Source organism: Dipteris shenzhenensis, chromosome 29, assembly GCF_047967505.1.
Source record: "Dipteris shenzhenensis isolate YYH24624 ecotype China chromosome 29, Dip_SZ_1.0, whole genome shotgun sequence".
NCBI classification, from domain to species: Eukaryota; Viridiplantae; Streptophyta; class Polypodiopsida; order Gleicheniales; family Dipteridaceae; genus Dipteris; species Dipteris shenzhenensis.
The window spans coordinates 49,192,949-49,215,122 of NC_141624.1; the positions used below are offsets into that span (position 1 = coordinate 49,192,949).

Below are 22,174 nucleotides of genomic sequence, written 5' to 3' on the forward strand. Positions count from 1 at the left end.
AGGAGACAGAAATGTACATGACGTACAACAAACTGGACTCCGAACTTTGAACTTCAAAGATCTATTTGCCAATAGGTGCGGCAATCAAAGCTTTGGTCTAGACTCTAGAGTCCACTCCAAGCAAATAGACCATACTACCGTAGATGGTAGAACCAAGCAGCAAGCTGCTGCTACTCTTACACATACTAGACTGGCACGAAATAGATCCCAAAATGGCATGAAACCAAACTCCATAGAACTACGGGGATGACAACCAAAAGAGGAGATAGCGCACTTGATCTATGGCTCTGCCTCTGGAGTGCTCTCGAGTCCCTTCAATTTACCTCACCCTTCAAACTAAGCTTTCTACACTGAGCACTCCAAACTAAGCTTTGTCCATGTTAATCTTCCGCAGATTTGGCAGCATCTTCAAGACACACTTATTTGGGTACCCATCAATCGTTGTGGTGTAGTAAGATACTAGGCAAGTTACTTTCGCCAATGCAGGTTGCAGCTTCATTGCAATCACGTCCCTTATCCCCTCCCAAAATTGAGGCGAAAATAATTATAAGCATCATTATACCATGTGTATGTTGTAGATAGAAATATAGTAAGCAAAAAGTGTGGAATAAGCAAAGACACCGTAAAAGGCAGCAACAACAATTACTAGCAAAGAAACAATGCACAAGCTAGCCCATCGACATCTACGACAAGTACACAACAAGCTACTAGCAATAAGCATAGTGAAATGAGACATATGCACAATCGAGACACAGAGAGGATAGATTGTTAGGTGCCAACAAGTAGGTTAAGAGGAGAATTATATATATATATATATATATATATATGCCTTATGGGAAGAGCTAGGGAGTATCTAGAATGTTGATTCTCAAGGGGCAAAGAAAAAGATTCACTAGCACAGTGCATGCACTGATGAAATTATGGGGGGTTTAGTCTCATGGGCTTTAAGTGGCAAGTAAAAGGCTTCATTATAATGAATCACACTTGGCACACAACATCAGCAAAGGCACCACCAAGCTACAGATTACAACTCAACCAATGATAATGGCATAGACTGGGGTAAAGGATGGGACTACATGGAAATCACAAAATAACATGCAATGATTGCAATGAGACATATGCACAACCAAGACACAAAGGAGGATAGATTGTCTGGTGCCAACAAGTAGGTCAAGAGGGAGAATTATATATATATGTATATATATGCCTTATGGGAAGAGCTAGGGAGTAGCTAGAATATTGATTCTCAAGGGGCAAAGAAAAAGATTCACTGGCACAGTGCATGCACTGATGCAAGCATGGGGGGTAGGTCTCATGGGCATTAAAGTGGCAAGTAAAAGGCTGCATTATAATGAATCATAAGGTGTCTGAAACTTTGGTGATGGATCTAATGGATATTATCAAATTTCAAAAAGGGGATAGAGTGCTAGAAGTAATTAAGAAATCCAAGTAGCAAAAACTTTATCTAATTCTCTACAATGGTCTACTCAGATCAAGTATTGCAAAGCCTTCTATTTATCAAAGTCATTGGGCATTGCCTATAAATTTGTTGGTTGACAAGGAAATTCATGCAAGACTATTCAACATGTTGAGCTAAAATGGGATGTTACTAGAGAGATGATGCATGGGTAGATCAATATGTTATTGAGCTAAATAACTAGCCAAGGCAAATGATACATGACCCATTAAATAATTATTTCTATCAAGAGCAAGCCACCACACATTGTTCATCATACCAAGATCCTATTAAATCGCTTTGGAGAGTTGATTCAAGTTGAGATAAGGCTGTCTTGGGTCCAAGAAATTTCATAGGGCCATAGAAATATCCTAGAGCCATTCGGATCCATTAAGCTTGGGTGGGAGGTTGTATAAAAGAGTTTGCATCATACATCATACCTTCTACTAAAACATAGCAAGAATCCACTCACTTAGAGAGAGACAGAGATTCCACACATGTACATGCATTAGGACTCACAATCTATTGTTACCATCGAGTCAATTGCTATGTGTGTGTACATACCTACTACAAACTTTATATAAAAATACCACATAACACACATGTGAATATAACACACACACACAAATCTAGGGGTAAGGGGCATGAACAACCAAATAGGTACAATAGACACACTGCTTGAGGGGGATCCATAAGGAAGGGAAGCACAACGCTAGAAAGAGAAAGGGGGGGGGGGCACACAAACAAATACACATGAAGGGGATTTAGGAGGAAGGGACACATAAGGTTAGGAAGAGAGAGGGGCCCATGCACACACACATACACACAAGGGGGGGGATAGGAGGGAGGGAAGACACACGAAATCTCACTACATATGAGGAAGAGAGCTCGGCAAAAGAGGAGGGGAGGGAGGGACACACATGCACTCACGCTACCCGAGGGGGAAGAGAATTGGGTGGGCAAAAGGGGATATGGATGAGAGAGCTCCAAAAATGACATATGTTTTTCTTTTGTTATTGTTCTATTAGTTAATATTGTGCACACAGACAAAGATACAAAGCCATAAAGTAGGGGGACAAGAGCAAGACACACACATGCACATACAAGTGCACACACTACCCTGGGGGGAAGAGAGGTGTGCTTTGTAGTATAGGGTTTTGGGGGAAATCTAGGAGAGAGAGAAGCATAAGGTCTTTTGTAGGTTAAGGGTTTGGGGGGGGATCTAGGAGAGAGGGAAGCATAAGGTTGGGAAGAGAATGGGGAAGGGGAGGTACATAGAAAACACACACGCGCATGTGCGCACGCACGCACACACAGAGAGTTGCTCGGCCTATAGTACGTATTCTACAAATTTCGCATTTTAGGGCACTTCCGGTTGGTGATCCATTAGTTAGCAAAAGATTGGATGTTATACTGGTTCGTATTCCCTCTCGTGAGCACATTTTATAAGCCAGGTAGCCAACAAGTCATAAACATATTTTGTTATACAATCGATCATATTTCAATATATACGAGTTGCTATCAATTGACTCATTAAATCAATGAAGTTGTGGCCATTGATAACTGAAATTGAATAGAGTTTCTCTATATTTCAACTGGATAATGGAAAGAGATAATCCACACACACACACATTTATGTATGTGTGTGTGTGTGTGTGTGTGTAGAGAGAGAGAGAGAGAGAGAGAGATGCATGCAATCCTATGAAAAAACCTTTTTTACAACTGAAAGCAATGACAAAGCTTAACATAGAACTAGCTTTAAAAATCTCTAGGAAGCATTTAGATATTAAGATCTATAACTTTCATTGGAATGAAAGGGAGCCTATAATCCCAGGCTAGAGACCCGACGGAGCGGGTCTCTAGCCCGTCGTAGACGCGTCATGCTACTCGTTGTTATAATTGTACCATACAAACATGACAGATGATGCCATTGAATATTTTACAATGTGCCTGAAATTCTTGAAGGGAAAAAAATGAAGTTCACATTTTTCCATACAACAAAGATCCTTAAAATTTTAGGACATACTTTCACTTTAAATAATCTCTTATTAAATTATCCTTCAAAATAAGCATTTGTTGATACACATGCACTTCTCAATAGCAAAAAAATCTTGCATAAAAGCAATTGTATATAGTGCCAATTAATAGAAGACTCTTCATATTTATAAAGTTGTGCTATTGAAATACGTAGTAGATAATGCTATTAATTGTATTGCAATATGATTGAAATTTCATAAGGGAAAAATGTTCAAGTTTGAATTTTGGAATAAAATAGAGATTCTAAATAATGACTCTTGATAGTATTAAAAGCTTGCTACTGAGATACATAGTAGATAATGCTATTGACTATATTACAATATGTTTGAAATTCTAGAATGGAAAAATGTTCGAGTTTGAATTTTTTGAATAGATTAAAGACTCTAAATAAACGTTCAATTATGAGCATGAAAATATATAAAATTTCTAGCATACATATTTTCCAAATAAACACTTCTAAATAGTAATAAAATTGCAATCAAATCAAATATGTAAATTGTCACTCAGCAAATAATTCTCCATATTTGTAGATTGTTCAATTCTACACATTTCTCTATCAAATTATGCTTGGAAAAAAACATCTCCTACAGAATACAAGCACATATTTTCTCCAGTAGATATATTTTCTAAGTTAACACGTCTCCATACCAATGAAACTAGCATAAAACCCAATCTATAAATTACCAATCACAACAAATGACTCCACATTTATAGAGATGGTATTGCATAGATTGTTCAATTATAAATATTCCAAGGGAAAAAGTAAAACAAACTATATTTGAGAAGCCATCAATATAATATGACATTTTTCACACTTCAAGATGAAATGAATCTTGAGGCAGCTTCTCAAAGTTCAAAACAAAATAGTAATTCCTAAAATTTAGCACACAATTAGGATGTGAGTTTTTTCTACAAAACTACAATTTAAAATTAAGATTCTTGTTACACATGAAAACATGCAAGTTTCTAGTTTGAGGGTATTCGACAATCTTCCATTGGATAGAAAATACTTCAAAGTCAAAGGTTGAATGTTACAACCCGTTATCCCCCCATTATACATATTACATTTTGTGCATTGGAAAAGTATATTGATGTGCCTATTCTCTCATACCCAATATTCACATTAGTGGAGTTGCATACATACAACCTACCGATATAAAGCAATCTACTTCAAACATCATGCTTTTAAAAATAAAAAAAAAAACTCCCCCAAAAAAAAAACGATCAACATGCTTGAATAACTCCTTATCAATGTATGGCTTAATGGAGTTTTATTTTCTACATTCCAAAAGTAATTCAATCGTATTTTTTTACAATAGAGTCTTGACATTTGTAAAGTGAAAATCCACAGGATGTATCAAATACTCTTCCAGTACCTACAATTTATGGTCTTAGAAATTGTGCGAATGTATCGTTATAACAAAACTATTATACGTGATACTTTAGGTTCAACATCGTACAAAACCATATATATATATATATATATATATATATATATCACGTACATGTTACTTTAAGTTCAACGTGATTGATGTCTAAACATTGTACTTTAGAAGAGGTTAACTGATTATGGCATTTTTGGGATTCTTTTAACTCCTCGCAAAATGTAGATTCTTATGTACTTACAAGTACTGGATGACAGTAGTGGAGAATGCTATTAATTTATTGTATTGCAATATGCTTGAAATTTCATAAGGGAAAAATGTTCAAGTTTGAATTTTGCAATAAAATATAGATTTCGAATAATGACTCTTCGTAGTTATAAAAGCTTGCTACCGAGATACATAGTAGATAATGCTATTGATTGTATTATAATATGTTTGAAATTCTAGAATGGAAAAATGTTTGAGTTTGAATTTTTGAAATAAAATAGAGATTCTTAATAAACATTCGCTTGGGAACATGCAAATATATAAAATTTATAGCCAACACATTTTTGAAATTAACAATTCTAAATAGTAATACAACTACAATCAAAGCAAATCCGTAAATTATCACTCAGCAAATAATTCTCCATATTTGTAAATTGTTCAATTGTAAACAATTCTCTATCAAATTATGCTTGGGAAAAAACATCTCCTACTGAATACAGGCACATATTATCTCTAGCAAATTTATTTTCCAAGTTAACACGTCTCCATACCAATGAAACTAGCATCAAACCAATGTATGTAATTAAGATTCTTTTCCATTGGATAGAAAATACTTCAAAGTCAAAGGTTGAATGTTACAACCCATTACATATACTACATTTCATGCATTGGAAAAATAGATTGATGTGCCTATTCTCTCATATCCAGTATTCACATTAATAGACTTGCATACATACAACCTACCAATATAAAGCAATCTACTTCAAACTTTATGCTTTAAAAATTTTCAATAAAATCTCAAAAAAATACATATGAATCAACATACTTGAATAATTCCTTATCAATGTAATGCTTGATGGAGTTTTATTTGCTACATGCCGATAGGTGCCCACAATGTTGGAAAATAGGTATTAGTATTTGTGGTGGGGTGCGTGAGACATGGTTAAGGTAAGTGAAAGAGCCAAAAATTAACTTAAAGGCTAAAGGCGGTGCAAAATTCGAAAAGCAGGAGTGAATTCTCGAAACCTCCAGAAGGTTCTTTCATTGCCTCTGGCTCCTCCACCTCACTTATATCTGTGCCTCTCTTGTAGCCACTCTCACAGACTCTCTCTCTCTCTCTCTCACACACACACACACACACACACACACACACATTTCTTTTCCAAGGAAACTAATAATTTTTCTGCGGTCTTCTTCATTGTTCTTTTCCATTCCTATATAGCGTTCCTTAGTGATCTTGTTCCTTAGTGGCCTCATGCTCATTTCTTATCCACCTTCTCATAGATCATTCTCCATCGACTCATCAGATCTCCCTCTTTGCCATGGGATCTTGCGTCGTAAAGCCTCAAACCTCTAGTCGAGTTGCATCCTTTGTTGCCCCTTATTCCACTTCTCTACACTCCAAGCGCCCTCGCTTGCCCTTGTATGGAGCCGAATTGTGCCCATTCACTTCTAGGCTCAGGATCGCTCTCTAGTTTAAAGGCTTGCAAGTGAAGAGTGTGTGGGCAATGCGGATGAAGTGAAAGGGAAAAAGTTGCAACTTGTCAAGTTCATGGTATCGGATGGAAAATTTCCTATCTTACAACATGACGATCGCAATGTGTGGCTCATCAAATGAGATTTTAGAGTACATTGAAGCGATGTTTCCTAAGCCGAGTCTGCTTCACGGGGGCTCTTTCATAAAGGATGTGCAAGAATGGGTTGTATACGTCCGAGACACATTCAGCCCGCTCATCGTTCAAGTGTTATAAGACGGAGACTCGTTTTCTCACAAAGAACAAGCAGCTCGGTTGCATGTCGCTTTTGCAGAGGTCGATGGTGCAATTGCTAAGCATAGCGCCAAGGGTCACTTCTTCTTTGGTGATAGATTTAGTCTCATAGATGTGTATCTCATACCCTCCCTTCTGTTGGCTCGCCCCTTGCTTATTTCTACGGTGTTGACATAAATCCTTCAATTTCACACCTACTTAATAACTACATTAGGAAAATGACGACGTTTCCCAGCTATTCACCTGTTAGTATGGATCTCGGCTTGATTCAAATGTCGGCCCTTGCTGAAACTGCATCCCCCCCATTGATAGCACTTACCATGTTACAACATGACAGTATGCTGGCTCACTTGGACAAGCTCGTTCATTCAGTTGACGAGCTGATGGTGGCTACGATGCAGACTGCAAGGTCATTGATCTTGTAAAAGGAAGTCTTATCAAGAAGCTAGAATGTAAGGCATGCCTTGCCATGCATTTTCAGAGTTATTATTTTTTTGTTCGGCACCATCATAAGTGCCAAATTTCCCAAGTTAGGAGGAGCCCAATTGAGTCTAAGTAGACTCGCTAAGCAAAGGGGGAAACAAAGGAACTCATGGATGTCTTCTAGTGCATATTTGGGCTTCTTTATTTGTGGGCCCTACTTTCCTTGTTGAAAGCTTGGGTCTTGTTTGTGTTGCGATATTTAAAGTGGGAAGTGTCATCAAATCAAATTCAAATCTGAGAGAGAGTGTGTGCGCTGTCTCATGATCAAAGGTCGGCACTCGACTCGTCGTCTCGAGTGGTGTGTGTGAATGCTGAGCCTGATTGTCGTTGAGCGGCTGCACGCAATTGGCTTGGTCCTCCGCTTTTCGCGGCTTGCGTTTGCCTTACGCACGTGCCGGAGAGTACAGCACGTCTTTCCGAATGCAACATTGCCAGTCGCCCGACCCCTGCACTCGCACGCCCTTGCTTCCCTCGGGAGCCTCGGCAGATTGCAAGGCGGAAGACACACAGTTCTCCCTCGAAGATCGCCTGTTGTACTTCACCACCAAAGCAGCAATGTCCCCCTCAATGGCTGATCAAGAGCCGTCCATGGGCAACGATGTGCCAGTAAGGGTGCTAGACTCTGGCGAGCAGAGGCTGAATGAACTGGGCTACAAGCAAGAGCTGCGTAGAGAGATGGTAATTCAACTTTACGGGACATTCAATTTCTGTAGCAACTAGTTCCTAAATTTCCTTTTCCGAATCGCCCAATGTTCATCAGGAAGTTAGCAAAGATTTCTGCACTAATTGAAATTGTTTTTTGGTGATCTTGGATGCAGACGCTGTTCAAAACTTTGGCTATTAGTTTCTCTACGATGACCCTGTTTACCGGAATTACTCCCCTTTATGGTTCCAGCTTTGCATATGCAGGTCCTGTGGGCGTTGTTTGGGGCTGGGTTATCGTCACCTTTTTCACTTGGTTTGTAGGCGTTGCTATGGCGGAAATCTGCTCTTCATTTCCGGTAACATGATCAAGTTATGCCGCCAATAAAATAAACGAATGGAATTACGAGTATATGATCATTTGCGATCGCGAGAGAGAGTGAATAGAGCGGAAGCGATCATTGAGAGAAGGTCATAAGAGCTTCATCGTCATTGGCGTATGCAGGTTATAATTATAATGTACGCGACTTCTCAGCTGTCTGAATCTCTGCCTTGCCGATAATTCTTGGGTGGCTCTCTTATAATTATTTCCTTTTCCTTTGAGACTTGGTTGTCCTCTTATTCTTAAACCAGCATTCTTTATTATCATGGCCGGGCTTTAGGTAGATGTTGCAGAATTGTGATCGCTACTTGCTTTCTGTATGCCCAGGCACAGAGCGCCTGTTACCACTCTCAGATGTACCTCGAATACCCAGTTCTTAGAACATCGTTGGCTTTATGGTGGGCGCCTCCTCCTGCATCTTCCATGGAACCCGGGAGAGTGGGAGTGGACTGATGGGACCACTCCCTACAAGACATTCCCTTTCTGCAACTACACAGTTTGGAATGCCAAAGGAGGCTGCTCCACCATGTCATCCACTCGGAGAGCATGCTGGAAGTCAGTTGGTGTCGCTTTGCTTCTAAAGACCCACTTTCGGAGACGACTTTGGATTTTCTACAGAGAGAGGCAGATTTCCATGTTCTTTTGGCTCGGTGCAAACACCTGGAGACAGACTTTTGGAGTATGCTTGAATGCTCGAGATGCCATTCAGCCTTGGAGTCCATTCAGCACTGTATTTGGGGATGTAGAGAGGCCCAGAGGATTTGAAAGGGCATTGCACGCTTAGCATTATGAGAAGAGGCACCCTTTACATCACTTGGGGATCTATGGTGTGGCTCAAACCCTTCGGTCCACAGATCTTCTATGAGGGAACAGACTTGTCTCATGGCCAAGGGGACCTCCTAGTTTATCAGTCTAGAGCCCCTCTCCCCATAGACTCGTCATTTGTGAGTGATCTAGATGCACAGAGGTCTTGCAGGGGACCCGGACCTTTGCCTTCCAGTTTAACATAGTGATGTAGTGGAAAATCATATCCTCATGGCCACTTGGAGTTGAGTTCAGGGCTCCCCACGTGCAGCAGTAGCTGGAGAGTGGCCTTTACCAGAGATTGGGACTATAGTTTATTCTTCACAATCACAACCATAGGGCCTACATGGAAATTCCACGCTCCGGATTGGTTCCGCTAGCCTCACCTCATGTCTACATGATGGGATTGGAGGATTGTCAAAAGATTTTATGTATTTTGGTCCTTCTTAATAGACGTTCATTTTCTTGCCAAACAAAAAAAACAAGCAGAATTTGTTGTAGCTTCTTTGAACTTAGCATTGCTTGACCTTCTTTAGTTTTAGAAGTTGATATCTATGATAACTGCAGCAACCTCTTCATATTATAAGAATGCCTCACCATACATGAATTGGCTAAATATGGAGCATCTGTTTTGTGTTTAGCTTTGTTTCATGCCTCCTTTAAACCCGTTCTCCTCATTGCCTCTTTCTCTCTTGCTGTCCTCCTCTTTCTTATGAAGGTGTGTGTACACACTGTTTTTTTTAGGGGGGTTTCATTTAGAAGTATGTACATTCGTAGCTGTCCCAAAGTGGAACAACTACTACTCAAAAAACTAAAAGCAGCAATAAAACACTTCTAACTGGGCCAAAGGTCGGTCTCCAAGATCCTGGAGAGACTGATGCAAAGAGGAATGGAAGAAATGATAAATACCAACCAAGGAGTGCTCGTATAGTCGAATGTTACAAGCAGGATATAGTGACCATAGAGCCCAATAGCAACACCAGCAAAAGAACTAAGCATAGTTAGGCGCAGAGGCATATCTGCCAAAGAAACAGAATGGCTGGCCAAAAAAAATGAGCATGAAGACTAGTCCTCAGCCTGGGAACATAATCACCAGCAGTAGGACAGGTTGAAAAAAGGTGCAGCACAATCTCCCTTGGACGTGAGCAAGTAGGGCATGCCGAAGAAGTTATACACCTAGAGATCACACTGGTAAAGGCCCTACCAAATAGTGCCACAAGAAAACCTGCTGCTTGAGAGGAAGGTTACTACCCTAGATGCGCCGAAGACAAACCTTCCACCAACTGAGAGACTTGTTTAGATGCCAGAAATGATTGCCATACTCTTGGATCCATGGCTGTGGAACTAATATATGATAGACTTTCTTGGCAGAAAGATTTGCAAATGAAAAAGGGGTGTAACCTGGAAGAGCTCTATCGAACTTCCAATCGGATAAAGGAAGAGTACCAATCAGATAAAGGAAGAGTAGTAAACAGATGGTGTAAAGGCTGAAAAGTTGCAGCATAGTAGAGAGAATGCGCCAAATAGGACTGTTATGGAAACCTAAACAATACTGTCTCCTGGCCCGAGGAAAGAAAGAGTGCAGCCTTGATCCACATCATCCACTGTAGGAACACCCAAGCAATGCAAAAAGTATGCCTTCTAGGCTGAAGATGGGCTAAAGGGGGAGCAAACACGTGGCTCCAATATAGGCTCTGCAAATGGAGGGTGTTGCAGGTTCTGGAGGTCAATCTGACCAATGCAAATAAGCTAGAAGTGGCTGCCAATCATGAATTAGGCGCGTGGAAAAGCGACAGCTAGGAATACGACCATGGAAGTGGCCAAAAGTAACATCAGAGGTAGGTGGAATTCAATGGCCAAAAGCATCTGTACTGAAAGAGGCAATTATACAAGAAAGCATATGAGCCCATGGCTGATGCTGCTCCAAAAAGGGGATCAAGAGTGTGGGCTTGTGAGCTAACATATGAGTGTGAATATTGAGAATGTTTAGACCCCCATGCATCCTTGGCGAACAAACATAATTGCATTTGAGAAGACAGAGCGCCCTACGATCATGTCTGGTGTAGCAAAGGCATTCCATAACCTTAGAGACCAATTTTTTAATGTCCAGAGAAGATTAGGGAACAAGCGGCAAATAAATATGCACATATGCACAATCGGAAGGCGAACATGCAGTGGCCAAGTTCAGCTTTTGACAAGGCTTTTGTAGCACCCTCTCTTGTGGCAAAGAGATATGCCATCCAATAGGTTAACTTAAATGGCCCACGACCTGATTAGGAGGGAGCAAGTTGCCAAGCCACAAAAAGCGATGCCAATCACACCCACATAGAGGTAGAAGTTTTGATTTACTGAAATTCACTTTCAACCCAGCTGTAAGACCAAACAAATCGAGTGCTTGCATAAGAGGCCTAACATTTGCTTCCAAGTTCGTAGAAAGAAAAAAGAATCATCTGCGTAAGCCTGGCTTACAAAAGGTGTGCCTCAAGGAAACTCAGTGCCGAATGCTTTTTCAATGTCCACCGGCATAATCAACACCTCCTGATGGGTGTATTTGGCATATTTAATGCCCACGTAAGCATTTCGCAATATTGTCCATGATCTGCCTACGGGGCACAAAGCCATACTGAGCAGGGTGCAAGCTCATATATAAGAAATGCGATATGCGCAAGACCGACATTTTGGAAATTAGTTTATACACTACAGGCATCAATGTGATTGGCTGCCAATCTGATAAATATTGGCATATGGGCTTATTTGGAACCTAAGCAACAGTCCCTTTTTCTGCGAGGAAGGCATAGTCCCAGACAGCCAAGCAATATTAATCATGTGCAACAGAACAGGGCTCAACTGACCTCAAAATCCAACAAAGAACTCAACTGAGAGGCCACCCAACCCGGGGATTTGGAGCTCCCCAAGTTAGATGATGCGGCATTCAATTGTTAATCAGTAGAAGGTAGCTCCAGCTTATGTACATCTTCCAGAGAGAGAATCGATCGAACATTTCAAAGAAAAACATTCTGGGCATCAACCTCTACAGGTAATGCCTATCAGGAATGCACTAGCTTGCCACAACCTAGCCCTGCAGGAATAGCCTTGATATTGTAAATATGTACATAATGATCGAATGCTTCATGTATATTGTTTAGGGCCTCTATAATCTATATAAATGGAGGTTGCTTTGGGATTACATTACTGCTCACAAGCTATACATTGTATGTTTGTAAGAACATAATCAGGACTCTTTTCCGGGCCGTGAAGGTTTCTTTGCGGGATTTCACATCTATTATGGTCCTTTTCAAGGGTTGCTATGCTGATTCATCATGATTTACAGCCACAAATGGTATATACTGACCGGCATGGTCGTTACCTTATTGTCAGCTGCTTCATATATGGGGATATTTATGAATTTGCTTCAGTTTATGCCTCCTTTACTTCTGCGGCTCGGGCTGAAATGTGAAATCATTTGGCAGATTATCCTTGGAGGGTAATGCTTTCATATGTGGAGATTTTAACAATTTTCCTGCCACCAAAGAATTTTAGTACTTGTTGATCTCACATGACGCGAAGAGAAAGGGATGCCTGGACCCTTATATTTGATACTTTACATAATTGTGATCGCAGCATCTTATGCCTGCTACTATTTGGTACAATTTTCATCAAATGGATGCACTTACTATTGGGCTCGATTGGATCGATGGTACATCCTCCATGCGGCACAATTTGATGACCTTTGGTCTGCCAGTGCTTGACGTCCGGCTGCCTTGCAAAAGATTTTTATTGGTAAATAATTCTTATTTGAAGCACCTTGCCTTTCAGGTTATGGTCAATGCTCTCATTCGTAGACTTGTATTCTTGGGCATGGGATCGTTCCTCTTTGGACATGCAGGATTTGATCAAAGCTTATGGCAAATGCTACCTAGGGGACCTGCGTCAGAAAGTAGTAGATGCAAAGGCCCTGATTTGGCATCTTACTTCCATGGCGCAGCAGCGCCAATTGTCCATGGATGATTAATCTCTCTCTCTCTCACACACACTATTTTTTTTAAATAGTGAAAGCCATGATTGTCTATATTACAAGAAAAACCACCTCAAAGTGAGGAGCTAGAAACTACATCAGCTGAAAACCTCTGTATATACTAAACACTAAACACTCGCGCACACTTTTTTTTTTGTAATATCCAATGCAGTATATTTATATGCTCATAAATTTACATGATGGGAGGTCTCAGAAATGGAGAGTATCCCAAAGATCAGAAACATAAAAAGAAAAGCTCTATGCAAGAAGCATCCATATCACCCTCATAGCAGGCATCATATAAGGATTGCCGCAATGAGGCTCGGAAATATTCATATGACTTGTGAATCTGCCGACCCAAGTATGCCAAATTATGCTCACTCCAGATTGTCCAAAGAGCCCAATATCTCACTTAAGAGAGAAATAGTGAGTATTGAGACAAAGACCTCATAAATCTGCCAAAGAGTTAGAAATGTTTCCCAAATCTGTGACTCGGGAAACGGAGCCGAAGATAATCTGAAATTCTCCTGAGGAGGATCCTAGAACACGGGCAGTGCCAAAGCAAATGAAGAACAGTCTCTGAAGGAGCCTGACATCTTAAACATGTGGATGGTGCAATGCGATGTTTAGCAAGTGTGACCCCCACTGATAATGTGCTTGTCATACATCTCCAAAGAAAAAGTCTTTGTTTCAATGGCATTTTACACTTCCATAACATCCCGAGATTCTTCCGCCACCATGAGAGGGGCTTCCTTATATGCCACAGAGAATTAGCATATTGCTGAATCCATGGAGCAAGCTGAAGAAGCCTGTAGGCTTTGATGGAGGTTAAGGCAGGAAGAGGAATAGGATGAGTGCATGTAGCAGAGGGTTGCAATCGTGCGCGCGTGCGCACACACACACATTTTTTGTGAGAAGAAATATTTTATTGCTGTAAAATAATTACATTCATAGTTACTTCAAAAGCGGAGTAACTACTAGTCTGAAAGCAATCATAAAACGATTGCCGCATAGATCGTTCAAAAAAAACAAAAGATGGAAAAGTAGAATCACCAAAGACTCTATGATTTCTCTCCATCCATAGAGTCCACAGTGCCCAGTAGCGCATCCAAACAAAAAATAAATCAAAACCCTGTCTAGCTAGATGAAAATCAAATAGCCAGAAGAACCTGCCAAAAGTAACAGTAGGAAATCTTGCTCGAAGCCTCTGTTGAATGAGAGCGAGGAAATCACAAGTGTGTGGACAGTGCCAAAAGATGTGAAGCACAGATTCAACAGAATGTAGACATCTGTGGCAAATAGCCGGAGCAATATGTCTATGTGCGAGTAACTGCCCAGATGGAAAAATGCCAAGTAGGACTCGCCAAAGGAAAAGCTGTAGCCGAAGAGGGACTTTATAATGCCAAAGGAGACGCAGCCGCTTTCTCCACCACTTTAGTGGGCGATGCATATGCCAAACAGAATTTGCTCTGTCAGAAATCCAAGGCGGAAGTAATAACACTTTATACAGAGAAGGCACTGTGATATGTGAGAGCTTCAAAGGACGGGCTGAAGAGGAAGAAGAATGTAGAGTCCAATCCTCAAGCCTAGCCTGAAGTTCCAAACGAGGTACCGGCAAGAAAGGTTGAAGCATTTCGGAAATTTTATGCCATAAAGGACGATAATGAGCTCCCAAACCATATTTGCTAGCAGTCATAGAAAAAGATAAAAGAGTGCCATCATCCTGAAGTAAATTCGCCACAGAAGGAATGCCTTTGAAAGATATAAAATAAGAACGCCTGGGTTCTTGTATAGCCAAAGGAGGGTGGAATACTTTGGACCAATAAATATTCTCAGCCCTCAAGGAATTAAGAATCCCTGCCATGCCATTCCAAGTGGGATAAAATATGCTTCCAATCAAGAAGCAAACGAGAGACAAAAGGGCAGCCTCTGATCATGCCTTGAATAGAGCCAAATAGAAAATCCCACTGTGTAGGCTGCCAATGCCCAAAAGCAGAAGTATCAATATGCAACAAAAGAGAGCGGATCATGAAAGCCCAAGGCTGATCCCCTTGCATAAACTGCAACATCATTTTTCCCCTGTGAGCAAGTATATGCATTTGAATATTGAGTATGTTCAGATCCCTGTGCATCTTTGGAGAGCAGAGACGATGCATAGAGAGTAATCTGAGACTTTTCTTGCCATTTTTTGAACACCAGAAAATCTCCATGATAGCAAACATAAAGGAAACCAGATCTGCCTGAGTGAACATGATGAGAGACAGATAGAATTGTATGTATGCTATCAAAATGGATTGCGTTATTCGCAATCGAACATGTAATGGCCAAGTTGCAAGCTTCCAATATTCAATTTTTGCCCTCAACTTTGTGAGCACCCAATCAGTTTGTTGAGAACAAGTGAGCCCCCCCTAACCTGGAGGATAGCCAAGATGTCGAATCAATTGAGAAGCTGGTACAATTTCCCCAGGCCACAAAAGACTATGCCAGTCTTTAGCATGCAACGGCAGTAGCTTTGATTTCTGAAAATTGACATGAAGACCAGTAGCCAAACCATAGATAGAAAGAGCCTACATAATCATGGAGAGATCGCTCTGAGTATTTTTCGGGGTAAAGAAAGAATCATCAGCATATGCTTGAGCGATCATGCTATGGCTGCCAGGAATTTCCAATCCGTGCAACATGCCAGTGTCCAAAAGGTGGTCCATATATTGAAGCATTGGATGAGTGGCTATGGCAAATAGTAAAGCACTGAGGGGACATCCTTGCCGAACAGAACAACCAAGAGTCCAGGTTGTAGAAATATCCCTTGAAAGTATGCATGCAGCTTTACTATCTTGATATAGCCAATTGATAACTTGCTGCATTTTTGTGCCAAATCCCAAGGCCTGCATAGTTGAGGAAATAAAGTCCCACTTAACAGTATCAAAAGCTTTGGCAATATCAACTTGCAATAGCAAAACATCCTGCTGCATATATTTGGCATATTCGATTCCAACACAAGCATTAGTAATGTTATCTGTGATATGCCTACGAGGAACAAAACCATATTGCGCAGGATGCAACCCATCATGTAAATACCCTTTTAGCCAATCAACAATCATTTTGGTAGTAAATTTGTAAATGATTGGCATAAGCGTGATAGGTCTCCAATTAGCCAAAGATTCACAAATTTGCTTTTTTGGAAGGAGTTTAACAAGACCTCTCTTCCATGTGTCTGGCATTTTCTGATTTTGCCAAGCAGAGTTCACCATATGCAGCAATGTATGCTTCAAAAGAGGCCAATATTCTAGAAAAAACTCAACTATAAGACCATCCCATCCTGGAGATTTCCATCTACCATAGGATTTGATTGCATCTAACAATTCTCTCGCAGTAAAAGGTTCCTCCAATTCCAAAGCTTGAGTAGTGGAAATAATAGAAGAAACATGCTGCAAAAGTAAATTTCTTGCAGACAGAACCTGCTGCGAGGGAGGATCTGTAGAACCAAACTGCTGAGAAAAATGATGTACACAAACAGAAGCAAGCTGTGACCGTGATGTAGTCCATGAACCATCAGGTAGAAGTACTCTGCAAATGTTTGTTTTTAATCTCTTCTGATGCAAGCTTTTAAAAAATTGTTTGGAAGAGCAGCCTTTATTTGTAAAAGCATTTTGTCTTGCTCTAGTCTCCCATTTAGCCACTTTCCTGTGATCATTGATTTGAAGACAATTTTTAGCTTGGCATAGTGTTGTTTGCTCATGCAAGGACAAGGGACGAAGATGATTGAGTTCAGTGAGGTCTTGACAAGTCAATTTGGCCTGAGCAACAGTTTCCCTCAGAGTCTTCATGTAAGACTTGCCATAACCTCTAATTACAACTTGCATTTTGGAAACAAAAGAATCCCATGCATTATCAATATCAAAGTGGCTCTGAGAAGACAGAGATTGATATGCTTCAGTAACCATTGCCTTGAAAACAACATGCTGCAAATAGCTATTGTTGACAATCAGATGTCGCCTTTGAGGGAGGTAGTCTATCATCTGGCATATCATAAAAAGATAACCTCAACCATAACGGTGAATGATCTGAATGCACAAAGGCATAGTCAATCCACATTTTGCATGTAAAATCATCATTTTGTTGTGGAGCTACATCATACCAACGATCCAGACGTGCCTGATAAGAAGAAAGGGCATTATGTTGGAAAGTGTATCCTGGTGACAAAGGCTGCAATTCCTTCCAAAGATGAACCAAATCAAGATGCATCAATAATTGAAACCATGCATGCCTTTCAGGGGTTAACATATGAGTATTTCTTGATGTATTGTCACCTTGTTGTGGAGCATTATTGAAATCCCCACATATAAAAGCATGATATCTCCATGGATATCGTTGCATGGCGTCCCAAATTGCACTTCTATCCCGAGAAGATTGAGGTGCATAGACAGAAGCAAATTCAAACACCTCGGCTTGAAAGATGCATTGAAGAATAATCCATTTGCCTTGATTGTCATTTAAAGCAATAATTGGCTGAAGCTCATGCTTAATCAGAAAGACTACACCTGAGAAAGAGTGCTCCCCAGCATAGAAGATATCATAGCCACAGTAATGACGTGTCTTTCCTGCATAGACATGTTGATTGTGTTCTTGTAATGCCACTATATCAGGCTGAAATCTATTGATATACAGTCACACAGATTTCCATTTCCTACTGTCACACATCCCCTGAACATTAAGTGTAAAGCATTTGATATGAGCAGTCATATTTACAGATATTTATAGGAGAGAAACAACTATATACAGCAGCAACCTTCAGGATGTCAACCCTGCATTTCTACCTCAGGGTCAGGGCCTCTTCCTTGAGAAGAAACATCTGCCTGAGGAGTAGACAGCAAAGTAGCAACCTCTTCTTCGGGGAAGAGGGTTCTGCTAGCGGTCACTGCAGCCCATGTGATCCCAATTCCTAAATTGACCTCTGGAGAGTTTCCACTAGAACATGCACCATTCCAAGTGCGAGGGGGTGGAGGTCGTCGAACAGAAAGAACTTTTCTTGGACTTTGCCATCCATCAATTGGAGTTTTTGGTCCTTTTGCTGAGGGTTGAATAGCAGGAAGCGAAGGGGAAGAAGCAGTCTCATTTGAAACCACTGGAGCTTTGCCTTTATCTTAATTCGCAAAAAACTGTCCATTACCTTTATTTTTATTCCCAATAGAGGCAGGAGCATCCTATTGGGCATCTGAAGAGGCAAAGTGGCAGGAGGCATTTTATGCTGACTCATTGGACACTGCGAAGCCAATGTGCCCAAATTTTTTACATTCAAAGCAAGTCCCTGCAAATAATCCCCATTTCAATTTATAAAATGCACTTCCCATGTCAACATTGTTCACCGTGACTGAATAAGACTCTGGTGTGGGATTATTAGTATTCCAGAGAATGCAAAATCGATTAGAGTTGCCGTTAGGCCGCGGTGGGCAAACCACTTTGCCTAAAGTTGCTGCAATTTTAGGCAAGAGTGAAGCCATGCATTGCGGGAAGTCTACAACTTCAGGCCGCGGTGGGCAAACCACTTTGCCTAAAGTTGCTGCAATTTTAGGCAAGAGTGAAGCCATGCATTGCGGGAAGTCTACAACTTCAACCCAGACCGGACATCTGTGTCGGATCAAAGCCTGAAAATCCCTTGTGGGAGACCATGGCAAAACGTGCACCATTTGCTGCCCAAAAAAGAGTGGTGAATGTTCCAAAAGCATTTACGTGTGAATCCCATCTACATAATGACCTCAAAAAAACCTCTGGCTGCATAGTGTACCTTCCGAACAAACGAGCCAGCTAGTGTGTGGGTCAACTAGTTGCCTACCTCTGCAGCAGGTGGCATCCGACCTGGGAAAAATAAAATAACTGCATTTGAGACCAACCGATGGAACCGAGTCTTTCCACTCTTTCCTTGTGTCTGCAAATCCTTCATGCATGACATCATAAACCAGTTGTGCTTTAACAGAATCATGCACTGGGTCATGCTGACCCTCAGCCTGCTTGTGTTTTTTGCATTGAGCCGATCGATCCTTTTGAAAAGTTTTTTCATAAGAGTATTCAGCCATGTCTTCTGAAGAAGATGGAACCCAAAAAGGGGGGTATCTGTAAAGTGATAATAGAGAAAAAACAGTCCTAAAAAAAAGCCCACAAAGAAGAAGAAAATAGTGTATTTGCAAGGAGAAGAAGGGGAAAGAGAGATTTAGGGATTTAGAGAGAAGAAAATACAAGTTCTGTAGAAGAAAAAGAGAAAAAAACCAGTAAAAGTTCCTATATTTCAAAAAAAGAAGGGAGATTCTGGCGATGGAAAGAGTACACAGGGCCCAGAAACCAAATAGGAGAGAAAGGGGAAGAGAGAGCCCTTAGAACCAGCGTATAAATGCAGTCCGTGAGCAAAACCCTGCACAAAAGCGACCCAGGAGCAGGGAATCAACTGGCAGCAGCAGCCCGAGCAGGGCGGGACAGGCCGTACAGGTCCGTACACCTGTATGGAAACTGTACGAAGCTATGGCGGGCTGTATGGCAGGTAATTAATGCCCCAAAACACCGTTTTTTGTACTCTGATATGGCGCAGCAGGTAGCTGAAGCAAACGGGCTGGTCTGAAGACGCTAGGGAGCTGATGGGAAGGCTGGAGCAAGGGCTGCAGGTCCTCTCTCTCTCTCTCTCACACACACACACACACTTTTTTTGGTAAAATCCATTATATTTATATTCTCATAAATTTACAATATGGGAAGTCTCCCACACACTAGCAAAGAACTCCGAAAGAGAGCCCGATAGAAGAACTCAAAAACAAGTAGAGAACACTTCAAGGCTAGTAGCATCCAAATCCCTTGCAGCAAGACTGTCATGTAAGGATTGCTTGAGGGACATTCTGAAGAAAATATATGCCTGAGGAAACTGTTGACCCATCCTAGAATGCAGTCTCTGTGTCCAGATGGTCCATAATACCCAAAAGCGAGTCCAATGAAAGAAAAGGAGTAATGGAGACATCTGAGATGAGAGGCATCCAAACATCCAGAAAAGTTTCCCAAATCTGATAGAAGGGAACCGAAGCCGCAGTAAATGAGAAACATGAGTGATCAATGTGCGAGAGTGCGGGCAAAACCATAATAAGTGAGGAACTGTCTCGCGGGGATGAGAGCAACGGGGGCAGAAAGGAGAAGCAATGCGGCGTGCTGCCAATTTCACCCCAATGGAAAAGGCTCCCACTATACATCTCCAAAGGAAAAGCCTCTGTTTCAATGGCAATTTGGCTTTCCAGATTTTCATGAGTCGGGATTGCCACCAAGATAAAGGCCTATCCAAATTCCAAAGAGTGTTGGCATGCTTGTCAATCCATGGCTGTGGAAGAAGAAATCTGTAAACCTTCGAGGAGGTCAGATTGTGTATTGAGAGCGTATGGGTAGCAGGAGGTATGGAAGTCAAATTCCAGTCCATTAATCTGTCCTGTGCAAACAGTGGAGGAACCGGAACAAATGGCTGCAACATAGTTGAAAGTGTTCTCCAAATGGATCTATGATGCAGACCCAAGGAAAATGTCCTGCAAGCTTGTGGAAATGAAAGTGTATAGCCTTGTTGATCCACAACATCACCAACAAATCTTATGCCCAATTTCATGAGATTATATGCTTTGATAGGTGCCTGTAAAGCGAGAGGCGATGCAAACACCTTGCTCCAATGGATGCTTTCCAATCGAAAAGAATTACCATGATGAGAGGAAGCACCTGTCCATTTTGCATATGAAAGAATTCTCTTCCAATCATGAAGAAAAGCAGTAGAAACAGGGCAACCAGGAATTTTTCCCTGAAAGGAAGATAAAACTGCTTCCCAGTGATCTGTAATCCAATGCCCATATGCATGGGAAGCCATGTTTCCACACATAGCTGCTAACATAATAGCCCATGGTTGTTTTTGCTGAAAAAAATCAGCAATCATAGTGCTCTTTCTTGCCAACATATGAACCTGGAGATTGAGAATATTCAGCCCCCCATGAGTCTTGGGTGAACAAATAGACTGCATAGGTAGTAGTCGCAAAGCTTTTTTATGAGATTTGCTTTTCCAAAATATCTCCATAGCTTGGGACATATAGGAAGCCAAATGCTTGAAAGACCAAGGAAGAAGAGGCAAATAAAATTGCACATATGCCATAATGATGGACTGTACTATCCGGAGTCGAACATGTAGAGGCCAAGTGGACAAATGCCAGTATTCCAGCTTCTTGTTGATCTTTTGAAGCACCCATTTGAGCTGTTGTTGCGGAGTAATATTCCAGCCAATGGGGTATCCGAGATGTCTGACAATAGTAAGGGAAGAGATAATGTGGCCTGGCCAAAAAAGTGCATGCCAATCAGCTTCTTTCAAAGCTAGAAGTTTTGATTTCTGAAAATTGATATGCAGTCCAGCAGCTATGCCAAAATCATTCAGTGTATGCATCAAACGAGAAAGATCACTTTGAGAATTCCTTGGCATGAAGTATGAATCATCAGCATAGGCCTGTGCAAGAAAAGACTGTGCCCCTGGAATTTGCAAGCCATGAAGCTGTCCTGTATCTGCCAGATAGTCCATATGCAAGAGTAACGGATGGGTAGCAATGGCATACAGTAAGGAACTAAGAGGGCAACCCTGTCTCACTGAGCGAGTCATAGTCCAGGTTCTTGACAACCCACCACCAAGCAAGCACTGTGCCGTGGCGTGAGAATAAAGCCAGTAAATGATGTGGACGAGTCGAGGGCCAAATCCCAATTTTTGCATAGTTTGAGAGATGAAATCCCAATGGACAGTATCAAAAGCTTTCGCAATGTCTACTTGCAGAATGAGAACATCTTGTTTAGAATATTTGGCATACTCAATCGCAAGCAAGGCATTGGAGATATTGTCAGTGATCTGCCTTCTGGGGACAAACCCATACTGCCTAGGATGAAGTCCTGCTTGCAAGAGGAAGCGAACCCTGAGGACAATCATTTTAGCAATGAGTTTGTAAATGA

At 41.2% G+C, this 22,174-nt stretch overlaps 1 protein-coding gene and 1 pseudogene across 2 annotated transcripts in view; both read left to right on the top strand.

The window, feature by feature from the left end:
* Positions 1-6,276: 6,276 nt before the first annotated feature.
* LOC147882962 (protein IN2-1 homolog B-like) lies at positions 6,277-7,413 on the top strand (annotated as a pseudogene).
* Positions 7,414-7,612: 199 nt separating this feature from the next.
* Positions 7,613-22,174, top strand: part of LOC147882963 (amino-acid permease BAT1-like) — a 70,040-nt gene continuing 55,478 nt past the window's right edge. For both annotated transcript variants that reach the window (XM_087400589.1, XM_087400590.1), the window contains exons 1-2: positions 7,613-8,015; positions 8,156-8,338. In XM_087400589.1, coding sequence (XP_087256715.1) covers positions 7,758-8,015; positions 8,156-8,338 — 441 coding nt within the window. In that variant the 5' untranslated portion in view covers positions 7,613-7,757. The remainder of the gene's footprint in view (positions 8,016-8,155; positions 8,339-22,174) is intronic.